General features: G+C 38.2%; 1 protein-coding gene across 1 annotated transcript in view; it reads left to right on the top strand.

The window, feature by feature from the left end:
* LOC144791703 (E3 ubiquitin-protein ligase DDB_G0292642-like) overlaps positions 1-4,518 on the top strand; it is a 148,733-nt gene extending 144,215 nt beyond the window's left edge. Inside the window, exon 4 of the mRNA XM_078666455.1 lies at positions 3,074-4,518. Within this exon, the coding sequence (XP_078522581.1) occupies positions 3,074-3,538 (465 nt within the window). The 3' untranslated portion in view covers positions 3,539-4,518. The remainder of the gene's footprint in view (positions 1-3,073) is intronic.
* The last annotated feature ends 9,774 nt before the right edge of the window (positions 4,519-14,292 follow it).

Raw genomic sequence — 14,292 nt, forward strand, 5'->3', positions numbered from 1 at the left:
CTTCAAATCTAAAACCGACGTTTCAGATAGGAATTCCATTATTGAGCTATATTACAGATCTTGATTGCAACATTTTAAGGTTATCTATTGATTCCCCAGATATTCTAGCCATTCGAGTAATGACACCCAATGGGAGGTCTCTTGACACCGATATTTTTTATGTTTATGCCAGAGGGGTCCAGGAAGGACTAAGATCTCAAACCATCTTGGCTTTAGAAGAATACCTGATGGCCCATTATTCCAACTCAGGCTTGATATTAGGGGGTGATTTTAATACAATTTACGAGCCCCTGGACTAGGATGATCCAACTAGAGATGGAGATGAGGACGAGCTCTGGGGAATTCCACAGCTCAATCTTCCAACCTATACGAAGGTGGACCAATGCTGCTTTACAGATGAAGGCCTTTAAGCTGGATTTAGGCCTAAAGAGCCACTAATGGTAGAATCTCCTCCAATAGGCCGGCAGCTAATACCTAAAGCAATTCTATCCTCAAATGTTGCATAGATTATCCCTTATTGGATCTTCGTGCATGGTCTTTCCTCGTGGATATGATGGTTATAAACGGGGTAGAGAATGACCATGATCTATTAGGTCTTTCTTCAGTCTCCTTTTGTCCTAAACTAATAAACCAGCAATGCACATTAGCACACACGAGTAATGTCATCCTTTTGAATGATATGCAGTGTCTCAATTGGTCCTAAGTTGTGGAGTCTCCTCTTATCTTACAACAAATAAGCATAGATCTACAGGACTGTTTGCTGGATTTGACTCATAGATCTCCTTTCTCTCTGAATGGTGTGACAAAAACTGCCACCCATAACAACTTTTTCAAGAAAATGTTGTCCCAACTGGTAGTTTCTACCAATGGCCATAAGCAGAGGATTGAAGTAATTGGCAGGCTATATAGAACACAAAGTAGTCTAGCTGCTCTAAGAATCTTAAAATCAGATTTCAATTTGGTCTACCCATGTGCAGTTGCAAAGTTTTTTGGCAAAATGTGGGTTATTAGAGGTAGGGTTCTGCCAGCCACTAAGCCACTACGCGATTTCCATACCACCTTGGCGTCATACAGTCAATTACCTCAAACCGCAACTTGTTTTGTGGTTGGTAAGAGCCCATTACGAAGTTAAATTAATCTAAATTAAATACTTGGGCATTCATATGTGGCCAATATATGTTTATAACGTCTGTGTTGTTGGTGTTTCAGTATTTTAAAATAACAATCTGATTCTAGTCTTATCTCAATGTATTTTTATTAGTGCAGGTACATTGGCCCTGCAATGACTGGACAGTGGGTTACCTTTATTCTGTCTGTTATCTTTACAATATAATTGTTGGCCTCTGTACAGCTCAGATCTAAACACGGGCCTTGGTTTCTGAGTTTTCACTCTGCCCTCCGTATGCTTGTTGGATCTTCGCTTGTTTTAAACCAACTGTTTTAATTTTATCATTATTTATTGGTATATTGTGATGCAGTGCTCTTACCAATATATTGCTTTTATGTACAACATTGTATTTCCCTGTTTTATACCGCATTATAATGTTTATATGCTTTTACTGCATTTATGACTAATCTGTTGAATAAAGCAAAATGAATTGAATTGAATATAGTTAATCAAAATAAGCCAAGCAAAGCATCATTATTGAAGACTCCCAATAGATCATACATCAAAGATCGGAGGTGGAGTGGTGATGGAATATATAATTCTTGCAATTGTTTTTGGAATGATTAGACAACTCAGACTTTGATCTATATGATGTTAAGGCAGGCATGCAGCAGTAGTAATTTACCCTGAGGGGATAGCTCTGCTAGAAGACAAAAGAGGTACAGTGTTCCTGGGTGGAAAGTTGGCCACCTGGTGAGTACTCAGAGTGGCAGGGAGGTGGGCAATACCTCCTTTTGGAACTAGGACCCTCACACACCCAGCAAGCTAGGTGTCATGCTTCATAATATGGGTCTGCTCCTTGTCGAGCCAGCGCTGTAATGCTCGACAGGCATCATAAAGGGGATAGCTCTGCTGTCTGAGACTTGCTTTAGACAGTCAAATATGTGTAACTTAACAGCTCTGGTATGTGAGGTCTGAGCCTGGAAAGTAAGTCTTGCGTGAAGGATAGCTGCATAGCCAAAATTCAATGCCTGTGGGACTGTGTAATATGTGATACCTCGGCTCTGCAAGACCTTATAAAGGTGGGAGGTGCGGTACAAGGATGAGATAGAAGTGTGGTGGGGGCCCCTTCATTGATCCTTGCAGGGTGGGTCCCGTAAAGTTTTGTTACACCACTGGTGTGGAGATCTCCAGCCATGGGTTTGCGAATGGCATTTTGTAATAAATAAGTAGTACTACTTTATTCACTACAAAATGTTGTTTGTGTATCAGGCCCTTTCTGTGACCTCATCTCCTGATCACCTTTGGTGCAACGTCATAGCTGCATTTTCAGCTGTGAATTGTTTTTTTCATTTCTGTAAATCACTCCTCTATTCGACAAATGTTTCGTTTGCCAGTCCTTGGCTGCACTCTAAGATGTTTATCCAATCAGTTTGTGAGAATCCCTTGTCTAATTCCTCCTTCCATTTTATTTCTTATGAGTTTTTGACCGAATAATATATCAGTGATTGGGAGTTGTGTATTACTGCCCTAGCCTGTCTACCCTGCCCATGTGTCAAGAGTATGTGAAGGGTTTCTGACTTAGGAGGCTCTTCCATGAATAAATAATAGCTTAAATCTTTTTAAAAGGCTAAGGCACAGAATCATGTTCCCACCAGCTGGAAATAACAAAAAGCCTATTATAGTTTTTCTAGGTATGTAAATTGTTCTCTTTGTTTTTAACTTGTATCAAATTTCAGTTGGAGATTATTTAACATATCATAATCTCATGATACACATGTGATGAAAGGATTGGAAGAGCTACTAAACGTGGTTATACGTGTATGCAGGAAATATTATAAGGGATGGTCCAATGAAATTTCAGTCTTTGTACATCTGAGAGCTCACGGAAAGTGGTATCTCCTGGAACAGACCTGTAAATATGTGTTGTAATGGTTTCTAACTCTCTTCACTTCTCACTTCCAGTGTCCTGGATGCAAAGCATATGTGGAACGTAAAGACCTGGAGAACCTGAGGGTTTTCTGTATACTCTGCCAAGCCAAGAAGAAACAAACTTGTGAGTTCTGCTGGCAGTGCCTGAAGCCCTGGAAAGGCTCTGGCAAATCATCCATTCGATGTGAAAACGAGGGATGTAAAGACCCTAGGCTGAAGATCATAGATGACTGCAACCTCAAAGAACTACCAGGGAGTGAAGTTAAAAACTGTCCATCCATCCGGGCCTGCCCCACCTGCGGGCTCATCATCGAGCACAAGGACAAGTGCAAGTACATGATGTGCAAGCAGTGCCAGGTTGAGTTTTGCTTTGCCTGCCTTGATAGTGCTGCAGACTGTAAGGGAAGTAAACAGGGTGCCTGGTTTAAGACATGCAGCAAGCCTGTCGCTCCTAAGCAAACTTCAATTCCAATCTGGTCCCGGCAGACATCAGCTTGACTCTAGCTGAACAAGCTTTTCACTCTTTCCTCTTACCTGTTTAGGTGAATTCACACCTACATGTTCAATAGAAGACCAGTACTAGATCTATCTAGGTTTGTGATAGAGTCAAGTTATTGTGAGAATAATTGGGCAGGTGTGCCTCCTTGTAAACTTGCTGTAGTAAGGGGATATTGACAAGCACTGTTGCTCCACAGATGATGTGAATGAAACATCTGCGACAACGATTATTTTCTAAAAGCTTTTCACATTTATATTCTTCTTTACCAATCTCAACAGTGTCTCTTCCTGTCCTACATATGTCCTTTGCCCCAACTGGCCCATGATTAGGGGAGCACACAAAAATATGGTAATGTATAGCCATTCCTGCAAGGAGAAGGGGGCATAAATTAATTATATTTAGTCTATTCTTGTTTCTTCAGTGTATTTTATTGTTTAATTTGTGCTGTTGCGATCAGCTGACTTTTGTAACACCCATGCTCTTTGGCTCATCATCTTTGCATTCCCTAGGAGAATGGGGAAAGGTGAATTAGTGTATTTTCACCTTTAGGATAAAAGTGTCTCAGGGGCTTATACTAAGACTTTACAAGTGCATTGAACTCATTACTCTCTCCTCAAAATCAAATATTCAGGTGATTGGATTTGTTAATGGTTGCATTCCAAATATAAAATCACTTTTAAACTTTAAACATACATGCACTCAGAGCATGGCACAAAAATGATCTCAGTTTACATTACCTTTTCGGATCTCCTCAAAGAGCAAATGCAGCCATCAAAAATACCCGACCCTACATGATTTCTTCAATTTGTATAACGTCTGGGTTGTATGACTTTATTGGTTTTGTAATGCTTCACCTGACATTGTGAGCCAAAATTGTGTTTTTCAATATATAATCCTGCCTTTGTATATTCTCTTTATACATGTTTAAAATGTCTGTGCAGTTCCTTATGTACAGTAATAAAATGTTTTCTCCTAGAGAGTCAGCGGGTTTTGCGTGTTTTCTGCTGCTTTCAATTTGGATATGGCTTATAATGTCTGTCTATAGGCTGCTTTAGTCTTTTTTTCACAAACCTGTTGTCCTTAAGGTCCTGATTACAAGTGGCAGAATTTCTCTCGGACCTAACTCCAAGTGTCTCCAGACCTGGCAATATTGGGCACCAGACCTGTGTTTGTTGCGGCAGGGGCAGCGGACACAGCCTAAATGAGGGGACCGTGAAATGCTCCCTGCCGGACTGGGTCAAGCCTGCTTTAATTCCCTGGACTTGCACCCCTCTACACTTCACACCACCTGCTCAGAGCAGGAGAACATGTGAGCGAACTTTCTTCCCAGGTTTGGGGAATATTGCTGAGAAAAGGACCAGATATCCTTTAGTAGCACAATACCACAATGCACTAACCATATGCTCGGAATGCATTCTTCTATCTCACACAACCGTAAATAATGAAAACGTAAACAGGAATATGAGTGCCAGTGATAGAAAAAGGGAAAGGAGAATGGATGAAGAAACGAAACAGACAGTTGACTCCACCACTCTGATTTCTCACTTCCACTGGTCAGTGGTATCTGCAGGATGTAGTAAATATTTTGATGCAAAGCGATATCTTTAGTAACTTGCCAGATAGGTTCTGCATTGTAATCGTGAATGGACATAACATAGCGATATCTCATTTAAAACCATCTCCCTGTACTTTGATGTGAAACTTGTAATTCCTGAAAGTAAATATACAAAAAATGAGTACCTCAAATAGGTGTCTTCTGACATTCTATAAACACAACAGCTACCTCTAACCTCAACACTTGGCACTGTCTGTGGAAGGTGAGTTATAATTTCTACTTGACACTGGTAGCACTACAAGGTAACTAACAAACGTTAAAGATTCAGCTTTTTCCTTAATTTAGCAGTTTGTGTAAAGATACTAGAATTTGAATACTTTATGCATAATCCTTAGGGACATTTATGTTCGTCACAGGGTAACCCATTAGTGAAATGCAACAAACCCACAGTCTTAGAAATGTTCCACACGACTTTCAGAATTACTTTTCTATAATCCCAGTGTCCTTCAAGACAATACAAAAGAAGCACTTAGGGGCAGATTTATGAAGGCCCTGCGCCGCCGGTGCGTCACTTTTTCCCATGTTAAAAGTGACGCACCTGCGGCGCAAGGCCTTCATAAATCTGCCCCTTAGACTTTTAGCAAAGGAAAACCTAGATTAGTGTAGCAAGGGCCCAGCTGCAGCTACATTGTATCACAACTGACTACAAAAGATGCTGTGGGCCACGAGAGAAGTTACACACAAATATTCAAGATGGCCAGTGCATCTCTAGACTATGAGGGTTTGCAACATCCTGGGAAATATGGTTAGTTGTCAGGACACTGTTGAGTAGTGTGCTTTCCCTACACGCAATGCCTCAATGTAGATAGCGCTGCCACTCTGAAGGAACCACCAGCCCTTCTTTCCCAGAAGCCGATATAAAGTATAATTGCCCTGCTTTTGCTCAGTTCCTAGCGATAAACATGACCCTTAGCCATGCTTTCTGACAGTGCCTCTCCACCCCCAAAAGGCTGCCGTCTTGGCTGTGAGGCCTGTAAGTTGTTAGGATGCCTGGCATAAAATTCTTGTTTAGAAATAGATACCCATGAGCACTCCCCATGGCCTTAACGTCTTCCAATCAGAATTGCAACTTTTTTTATAATATCTAAAATCTCAAGTTCCTCATATTCACTTTCTGCATTTACCTGAACTGGCAGAAGATGTGAAACAAGATATGTTTTTGCAAACAGGGTTTCAACCAAGATAAATGAAAAACTGTAGACTTTTCATAGACTGCGGCTATTTCAGTCCCACAATAACTGGATTCACAGTCTGGTCTATCACAAACTAACCAACAAACTTAGGTTGTAACTTACAAGACGTTTTCACACTCATATTTTTGTGAGTAACCACACCTTTACACATATAACATACTAGGATAGGAGACTTCTCTGAAGGTCAGCATACAATGTTCAATCATCCTCAGGTTTCTCTGAAGGTTTTCTGTACTGACTCAGGTAACACATTTAAGTGGTATTGCACAGAAGGAAGCAATAAAGACAGTGACTAATCCAACGGAAATATGCAGGAATGATGGCCGTACATACCAAAAAAGGTGTCATTCCAGTAGATGAGTGTTCAATGTTATTGTTATTAACTCTGCCAATCACTGCATCTTACTCCAATCCTCCTCTTCTGAAAAGGCTTGATATCTTGAATACTATACCATTTATTCAACCTTTCAGTCCGTCCATCCATCTGAGGATGCTAGCTGGTAGACAGATGCACGTTCATATCTAGAAGTTTACTCAGGTCAAAAAAGGATTTTTTTTTAATGAATTTCTGTTAGTGAGGAATAGCACGCAATTGAATAATGTGTAAAATTCTGTGCTCTTCAGAGGTAGCATCCCATGCAGGAATATGAAATGACCCATCTAAGTTAATTGGCCCACAGCAACTAGGATTACCATACAACCTTGACTTGTAGGTGAATCCACACTAAAATCCATTGACACAGTGTCCTAAGGTCCACACAAAATAGGGAAAGGCCTCAACCAACCTATTAGTTTTCATGTGAACTCCAAATCTCAGCATAGATAGAACATATTTGTACATAAATCTTAACATCAGCAAATTATACTTGACCACCAAAAATAATTCCCTATTGCTGCCAAAGTCTTCGTAATTCCAGAATGTTCACTCCCCTTGACTCATGAAGCCAGGTCATAGCCTGTCATCCTAATTGAACCAATGGTAAATATATTGCTTTCCTTTGATACAGCAACGCTTCACTTTGATGTGGATTTTCTTGCTCTTTTAACTAAGCTTCTTTAGCCATGGATTGACTGTCCTTAAGTACCTCTGGCAGAAATTAATTCTATAGTAATGAGGACAGTAGAATGATGATGCTAAACGTTTGTGGACAAAATGAATGGAGGATCCTCTTTCAAATATTGTTTAACCTTGAAACTGATCTTGTTGTAATAGATCACCAGCCTTCCTATACTTAAGATCTGATCTATAGTGTATTACAAAATCATAGTCAGAAAAGAAGATCGTCCACCTGAATTGCCTGGAATTAAGGCTGAGGCTAATTTCAAGAACTGTGATGAGCACTTCTGTAGTGTATTCAACCCCAGACAAATATTGTCTCCAATCTTCAAAGGAGCGATTAGTGACCAAAAGGTCCTTGTCAGTGATTGTATAAGTTCTGTTCAGCTATTAAGTTTCTGATTTGGTAAGTGCGTACCCTCGACTATAAGGTATTTGTTCACCAGGTTCCAAATCGATCATCAAATCATAAATTCCTTGTGGAGGTAACACATTTACGTTTTTCTTATAAAAAATATCTTCTCTTCATAGGAGGGAATAATGAGATAGCACAGCCGATAGCTAGCACAATAGCCATTCCTGCAAGCACTGTAGAAGGACAACTCTTCCTGAATCAGCCTGAGTACTAGGACTAGTTTTACAATAATTTGAATTTATTTGAACTGTGCTTGCGGCCCAATCAATATGAGGATTATATACGGTCAACCAGCACATTTCCAAGGTTACCTTACATTGAGGAACATCTACCAAACCAATCTTTTCTTGATGATTTTCCAAATAGTACAAAGAAATCATGTTTATGACAGATTCGACACTATGACTTCTTTTCCCGATTGGGTTTCCTATTTCCAGTCAGCTGCAGGGGCAGAAGCTAATCAAGTGGTATCTGATCCCTATCTGCATCTGCCAGCGGTGGCCCAGGTCTTCTATCCATTTAGTTTCCACAAGTCAGGGACATAATATCACAGTCATCATGTCTGGTTTTGTGCATTCTGTGTGATGGGTATTTTCATGATACACAGAGTCAGCCTCGCTGTGTTCACAATCAAGACCAATCTACTTTTCAGTGGCAGTAGCTCAGAAAGGTCATTATTGTGTCAGCTTTCACTGGTGGTTCTTCCAAAGCAGCAATGGTTCATTGCAGGTATGATAAAGTAGAATTGTAGGGATGATCAGGCAGTTGCAGCAGAAGCAGAGAGAATGTTCTGCCTGCCATGTTGCTGAAACTGCCCCCTGAGGTCTGATCTTACATGCCTGTGATACTGCGCCAACAATGTGAAATTTTTAAATATCAACAATCTGTCACTGATCTTTCCAAGGAGTCCTTAAGGGATAGTGTGTACATTTCTCCTATAAAATTATTTCTAAATGTCATGCAGTATTCACCAATGTTTTTGGAAGAATGTGTTTTATAATGCTAAATCTTCTATTAATTTTCCAGCGATCCATGAGATAGAATACTCCCAACCTCTAATATTGGTTTTACATTCTACCCAATTTTGACTAATGTTCTTTAATATAAATCGTTTGGCCCAATGTCTTCTAAATGTTCCTTGAAGAAAACACTCAACTGCTCCCCTCCTATAACTATGTCTTTTAATAACAAACCAGTTTTCCCATTGATGATGGTCAAGAGTTCACTAAAATTCCTCATTCCTGACTAATTTTTAGAACACAGTTCTTTGGGAAATCTTAATATCCCTGTGAAAACATAGCTGCCAACAGGCCCCATGTCATGTGTGTAACCTTCAGCCAGTCCTGATTTTCTAATCAACTACAGTTATATAGTGGGTTTAAGCCTGTTCTTATAGAGGGGAAAATAGTTAAAAGTCCAAGAAATTACTTTGCTTTTTCCAGGAAGCAAGAACTGCAAAGTGTCACACATGATATGTGACCACATGCAGCGATGTGAAAATCTAGTTTAAAACTCTAACCATCAAAAATAAATGTCTTGCCTTTTTCACCTCTACCAAATTCTGGCAACAACCAATCAGTTAAAAAATACAAACTAAACCTTTATACATGCATCTGAACCATTTGGGATCTTCCACACTACTACGTTGATCAGCAGCAAGATGGGCTAATAATGCTTGGTCAGGCCCTTCAGACTTGTTCCTAACTGCAAGGAAATAGGAAGCAGTAAGTCTGACGCTCCAGAAGCAGCGATGCTTGATAAACTGACGTCTATTGCATGTCGTTGTTTTTCATCCAGCTGGAGTGGAGTTCTATCTCATGGACACACTTCATGGTATTTGTGCAATAGCCCCTTGCTTCTCTGCAGTTTGAAAATCCAAACAACCAGCTTTTGGTAGAGTTTCCCTCATCAAACTGGTTCCTGGCAAGGATACCATGCGACCATCTCCCTGATTACATGTTTGTTACCAAGATCTATATACAACTGTTCATGTACAACCTACATGGCCCTTTGATCCAGCGGGCTATAGAAAATATATCATAAACTACGCTACCCAACTTCATAACCTATAAACAAAATTCTATACTAAATATGGACCCATTTATGAACCTGATATATTTTGGGCCTACTGAATCAGGTGGTCAGAATAAATCTATATACACATTATCTACATAATATATACATATTTATACATTTGCAGAAAGAATATTATCATTAGAATAAAACCCAACCATTTAAACGACCACCATAGGCGACGTGATCTAGCTAATGGTAACCTATACTTCTAAATAATCAAGACCAGCTTGTTTGTTAAAAGTAAGATTTTATTTTCTAAATTATGGTATATAAGTTGAAAGTTTTATAATTGAATTTTATTAGCAATAAAGCAAGCATGATGGTAAGAAATATGAGAAAAATACAATTTAAGCAATTGAATCAGTTTAAAAGAAATTATTAAAGTTTAGCATTTCTAAAACCTATTTCCCTAACTGAGCTAAATAAACAGAAATTAAAGTAAAGATCTTTGAGGATTCTTACGTGCTCCACGCAAAGTCCAGCAGCACATCACCCTCATCGGAAAGTCAGAAAGCAGCAGCCAGCCCAACCCTAAGGGCATGACTTTTTATACCTTTCTACGCTAACTAAACTGGCAAAGGAAAGTTTTCAGAAATACTCGACGTCCCATTGGCTGAGAGTGACAAGTGACATGTCACCCGATTCTTAAAAAGTTCCACAAAATCATGTCTTACAAAGACCATTGTCTCTTCCACGTGAAGCCAGAGGCTTCCTGCGATTGCAACTTTGTTTTAAGTCATCTTCGCAGCTTCCATAGTTTTTCAGTGCAACTTCCACGGATGCCAAGTTAAGGACTGACAAAAAGTTCACTTTCGACCTTGGCCATGTCCGACAGAATGATGTCAGCTCATCAGTTTTTGCTTTGTGAATGCAGCTTCAATAAACGTTTTAATTCAGAATGGACGTCTCGTGACTTTCTGCAGAATTCTAAGTCAGCTCTTTTTCTGCGGTTCAATTAGCTAGGCCCAAAAGCAGGCAACTTATGTTTTCTAGTATAAAACAAACACAAGAAAAGTATTAATGTAAGAAATAATGTAGGTTCTGTATCCACCCCATGTTTTACTAATTAATTAACCCACCCGATTAATCAAAATGTTACCTAGCCAATGCAAACAAATAAAGCAGCGTTTATATTTACCAGTCTCCGTTTATCTATGAGACCCATATGCACCTAGGATAGTAGAAATGACATCACACAGACAAGGAAAAGCAAAACAAGCACATGCTCATTTTAAGTTTGCAGCAGTTAGTAATGACAAAAACAAAAACAATAAATTATTTTATTATTTTGCACGAACAAAAAGATGCAACAAATATGCACGTTTATGAGCACACATGTTAGTCCCCCCACGTGTAAAGTTTAATCTAAGTTGTATTAGCACGACATATCACAAATTATTAATAATTTTATTCATGTTATGGAAATGTGACTTTGCGAGTTTAAACAAAATTTTGTTTTCTATCTCGCTCCATCAACTCCCTCATCTGGTGATTAACAAATCACCACACCAGCACTCAAAATTTTGATAAACTAAATTTATTAGAAATCGATTCAAATTCATTTGTATTAGTAAACCTAAAAGTCTGTTTCAGCATAATCTTTGCAATTAACATGACGCTCTCTATGTAACTCCTGTAACTGGATCTCCCTTTCTTCTTCTTTTCTGAGTTTATAGATTCTCTTCTTTTCCCTCAACTGTTTCTTTCTTTTATGTAACAAACAACCTAATTTAGTCAAAATAAAAATGAATACTATTACAATCAAAGGTGCCAGAATCTTGCCAAGAATTGAACTTCCGATATTATGAAACCAGTTTTTAATTGCTTGAAACCTTTTTGAAAGTTTCCCTGTAAAATCTTCTTCTTCTAAAGGAATTATTTCTGAATGCATTTGTGTAATATTCTTAATATACATTTCAATATTCTTACTTTCGTCTGGTATATATGTACAGCAGTGTTGGACATGTAAAATGCCACAGACTCCTCCCTCTTTTGCTAGGAGTATGTCTAAAGCAAGACGATCTTGAATTACCATGGATCTAATTGCAATAACTTCAACATTCACTAATTGAAATCCATCAGCAGTGTCAGTTGATAATCTATCAACTATAGTGGACAATTTTCTGATTCTCCCTGCATTTAGGGTTATACCAACAAAAGGTATTACAGCTTGAAAAATATCTCCTAGAACTTCAGTAAAAGTTTCTCTTTTAGCTCTATTTACATAATTATGAATTTTAAATAATCCTTCTGAATCTCTGTCAACATGAAACACTTTAGGAAAAACAATTCCCACATAACAAGTTCCATACCAATGGTCTGGAAGGTTGTAGTAGGCTTTATCACCACAAACAAAATAAATTCCAGGAAAGATAGGATCTTTTCCACCTTTAAATCCCCAACCTCCCATTATCTGATAAGTATCTTCACAGTTGCTTGCACCTACAAAATAATTATCAAAAAGTGTGTTATCTCTTCTAATGCAAAGCTTTCCACTAACAGGCTTGTCTATGTGAATTGCAATATTTTCAAGCATTTTGCCATTTAATTTCTCATCCTCTTTTTGCCAGAAGGATGACTTAGTCTGCTTGACTAATTCATTTCTCTTATAAATTGCTCTTCTCTCCTCAACCATATTCAGAAATTTCTTTCCTTCAGCACTTAATTTACATGTTAGATTATTCTTATAAGCATACTCATAAGTGAGTTCGTTAGTAACAAGGAAATATTCTCTCATTTGTTTTGCTTTCTTATGCTTATTTAAAGCATTATCAATCTTAACATTAGCAAAAATCTCATCATAATTTGAATAGTAATATTCTAAACGACCAGTTTGATAAAATAAACTAGTTAATACACTACATGTAACAGCATAAGTGAGAGGAAGCATATTATATGTTACTCCCTCAGAAACAGAAGCGGGTAACTTAACACATACATAACAGTCCTTTGCATCCATTACCTTTACATATTCACTCAAAAGCTTTGTGAATGTATTGCTTGAAAAATCACCTATTGATTTATCTTGATGAATGTTAGGCTGATGATCAATTACTTTTGCAGATGCACTATGTTTAGTTTGGCTAACCAGAGCTTTGCTTGTTATGTTAACTTTGTGTAATTCTCTATTCATTTCTAAAGGTATAATCACAGCTAGTACCAACCAAAGCAGAACTAAAATGAGCAGACATACCAGAGTCATCTTACAACATCTTTTAAAAACAGAACATTTTGAAGTGCTCTCCTTAACGTAAGGCATTTTTAGGTTAGTTTTAGCTTCAAAAATAAAAATAAATTTTAAAATTTATATACACCCCCCTTTTAAAATATATTTTTCTTTTATGACCCTAAACAAGATTTCTTCGACCTTATGTCATACATAAGTTTTCTTCAACTAAACAGTTTTTCTTCGACCTTGTGTCAACTAACAGGATTTCTTCAGCCTTTTGCCAATTTAATAATTTTGTACTTCAATCATTGTCACTAATTTCTTGGATTTCGTTTTCTTCTTCACTACTATCATATATGTCAATAACAGGTGGAATTACTAAGTAAGTCCACTCAGGTGACTTGTATTTCTGGTTTGGTCTAATTATTCTCTTCCCTTTTCTTGATATTACTTCAATCTTTCTTCCAACTCCAATTTCTTTTCCTGGACTCTTTTGACTACTGATTTCTTCAACCTGTTCTATTGGCTTTTTGATCAATCTGACTCTCAATCTTCCACCAGGCCAGTAGTCTGCTTTTCTCACGTACTTTTTCTTTGGTTCAGAATTATTTGATTCTGATTTCCAAGTCCTTTTCTTTCCGTTTTCACTTCCACCTTCCACGTCACTTTCTTCAGTTTCGTAGTCTGAAATTTCAATTGACTCAGGAACTTCTCTATTCGGCAATTTCACTCCTTCAGGAACTTCACTTTGTCTTCCATCACTGGTACTCGGTAATTCGTTTTCCTCCTCTTCCTCAATTACCTCTAGCTTCCCAGATTTCGGATTTTTGTTCCTTACTTCAGAGCTTGTTCTCTGCCTTTCGATACTCTCCTGATCTGAAACTTCTTTCGGTTCAGCTTCTTTGTCTTCAATATAGACAACCGAATCCTCAGTTATCTTTCCTTTTAACAGATTCTCTTCACCTTCAGAATCTATTTCAATTATTTCTAAGTCTTTTCTTGTCAAATTTCCATTCACTGGCACAGTTTCCAGATGTCGACTTTCTTGTCGATCTTCAGAATCTGGAATTACTTCACCTTCTGTTTCGCCTTCTGCTTCAGAATCAGAGTCATCTGTTGTATCACTTTCAACATCAGAACTCTCAGGAGTTGGTATTGGAATAGTATGACTTGGATGAATCCAACGCTTCAATCCTCTGCACTTTACAGCATTAGTAGTGATTAAGAT

Source organism: Lissotriton helveticus, chromosome 11 (genome assembly GCF_964261635.1).
Source record: "Lissotriton helveticus chromosome 11, aLisHel1.1, whole genome shotgun sequence".
Taxonomy (NCBI): Eukaryota; Metazoa; Chordata; class Amphibia; order Caudata; family Salamandridae; genus Lissotriton; species Lissotriton helveticus.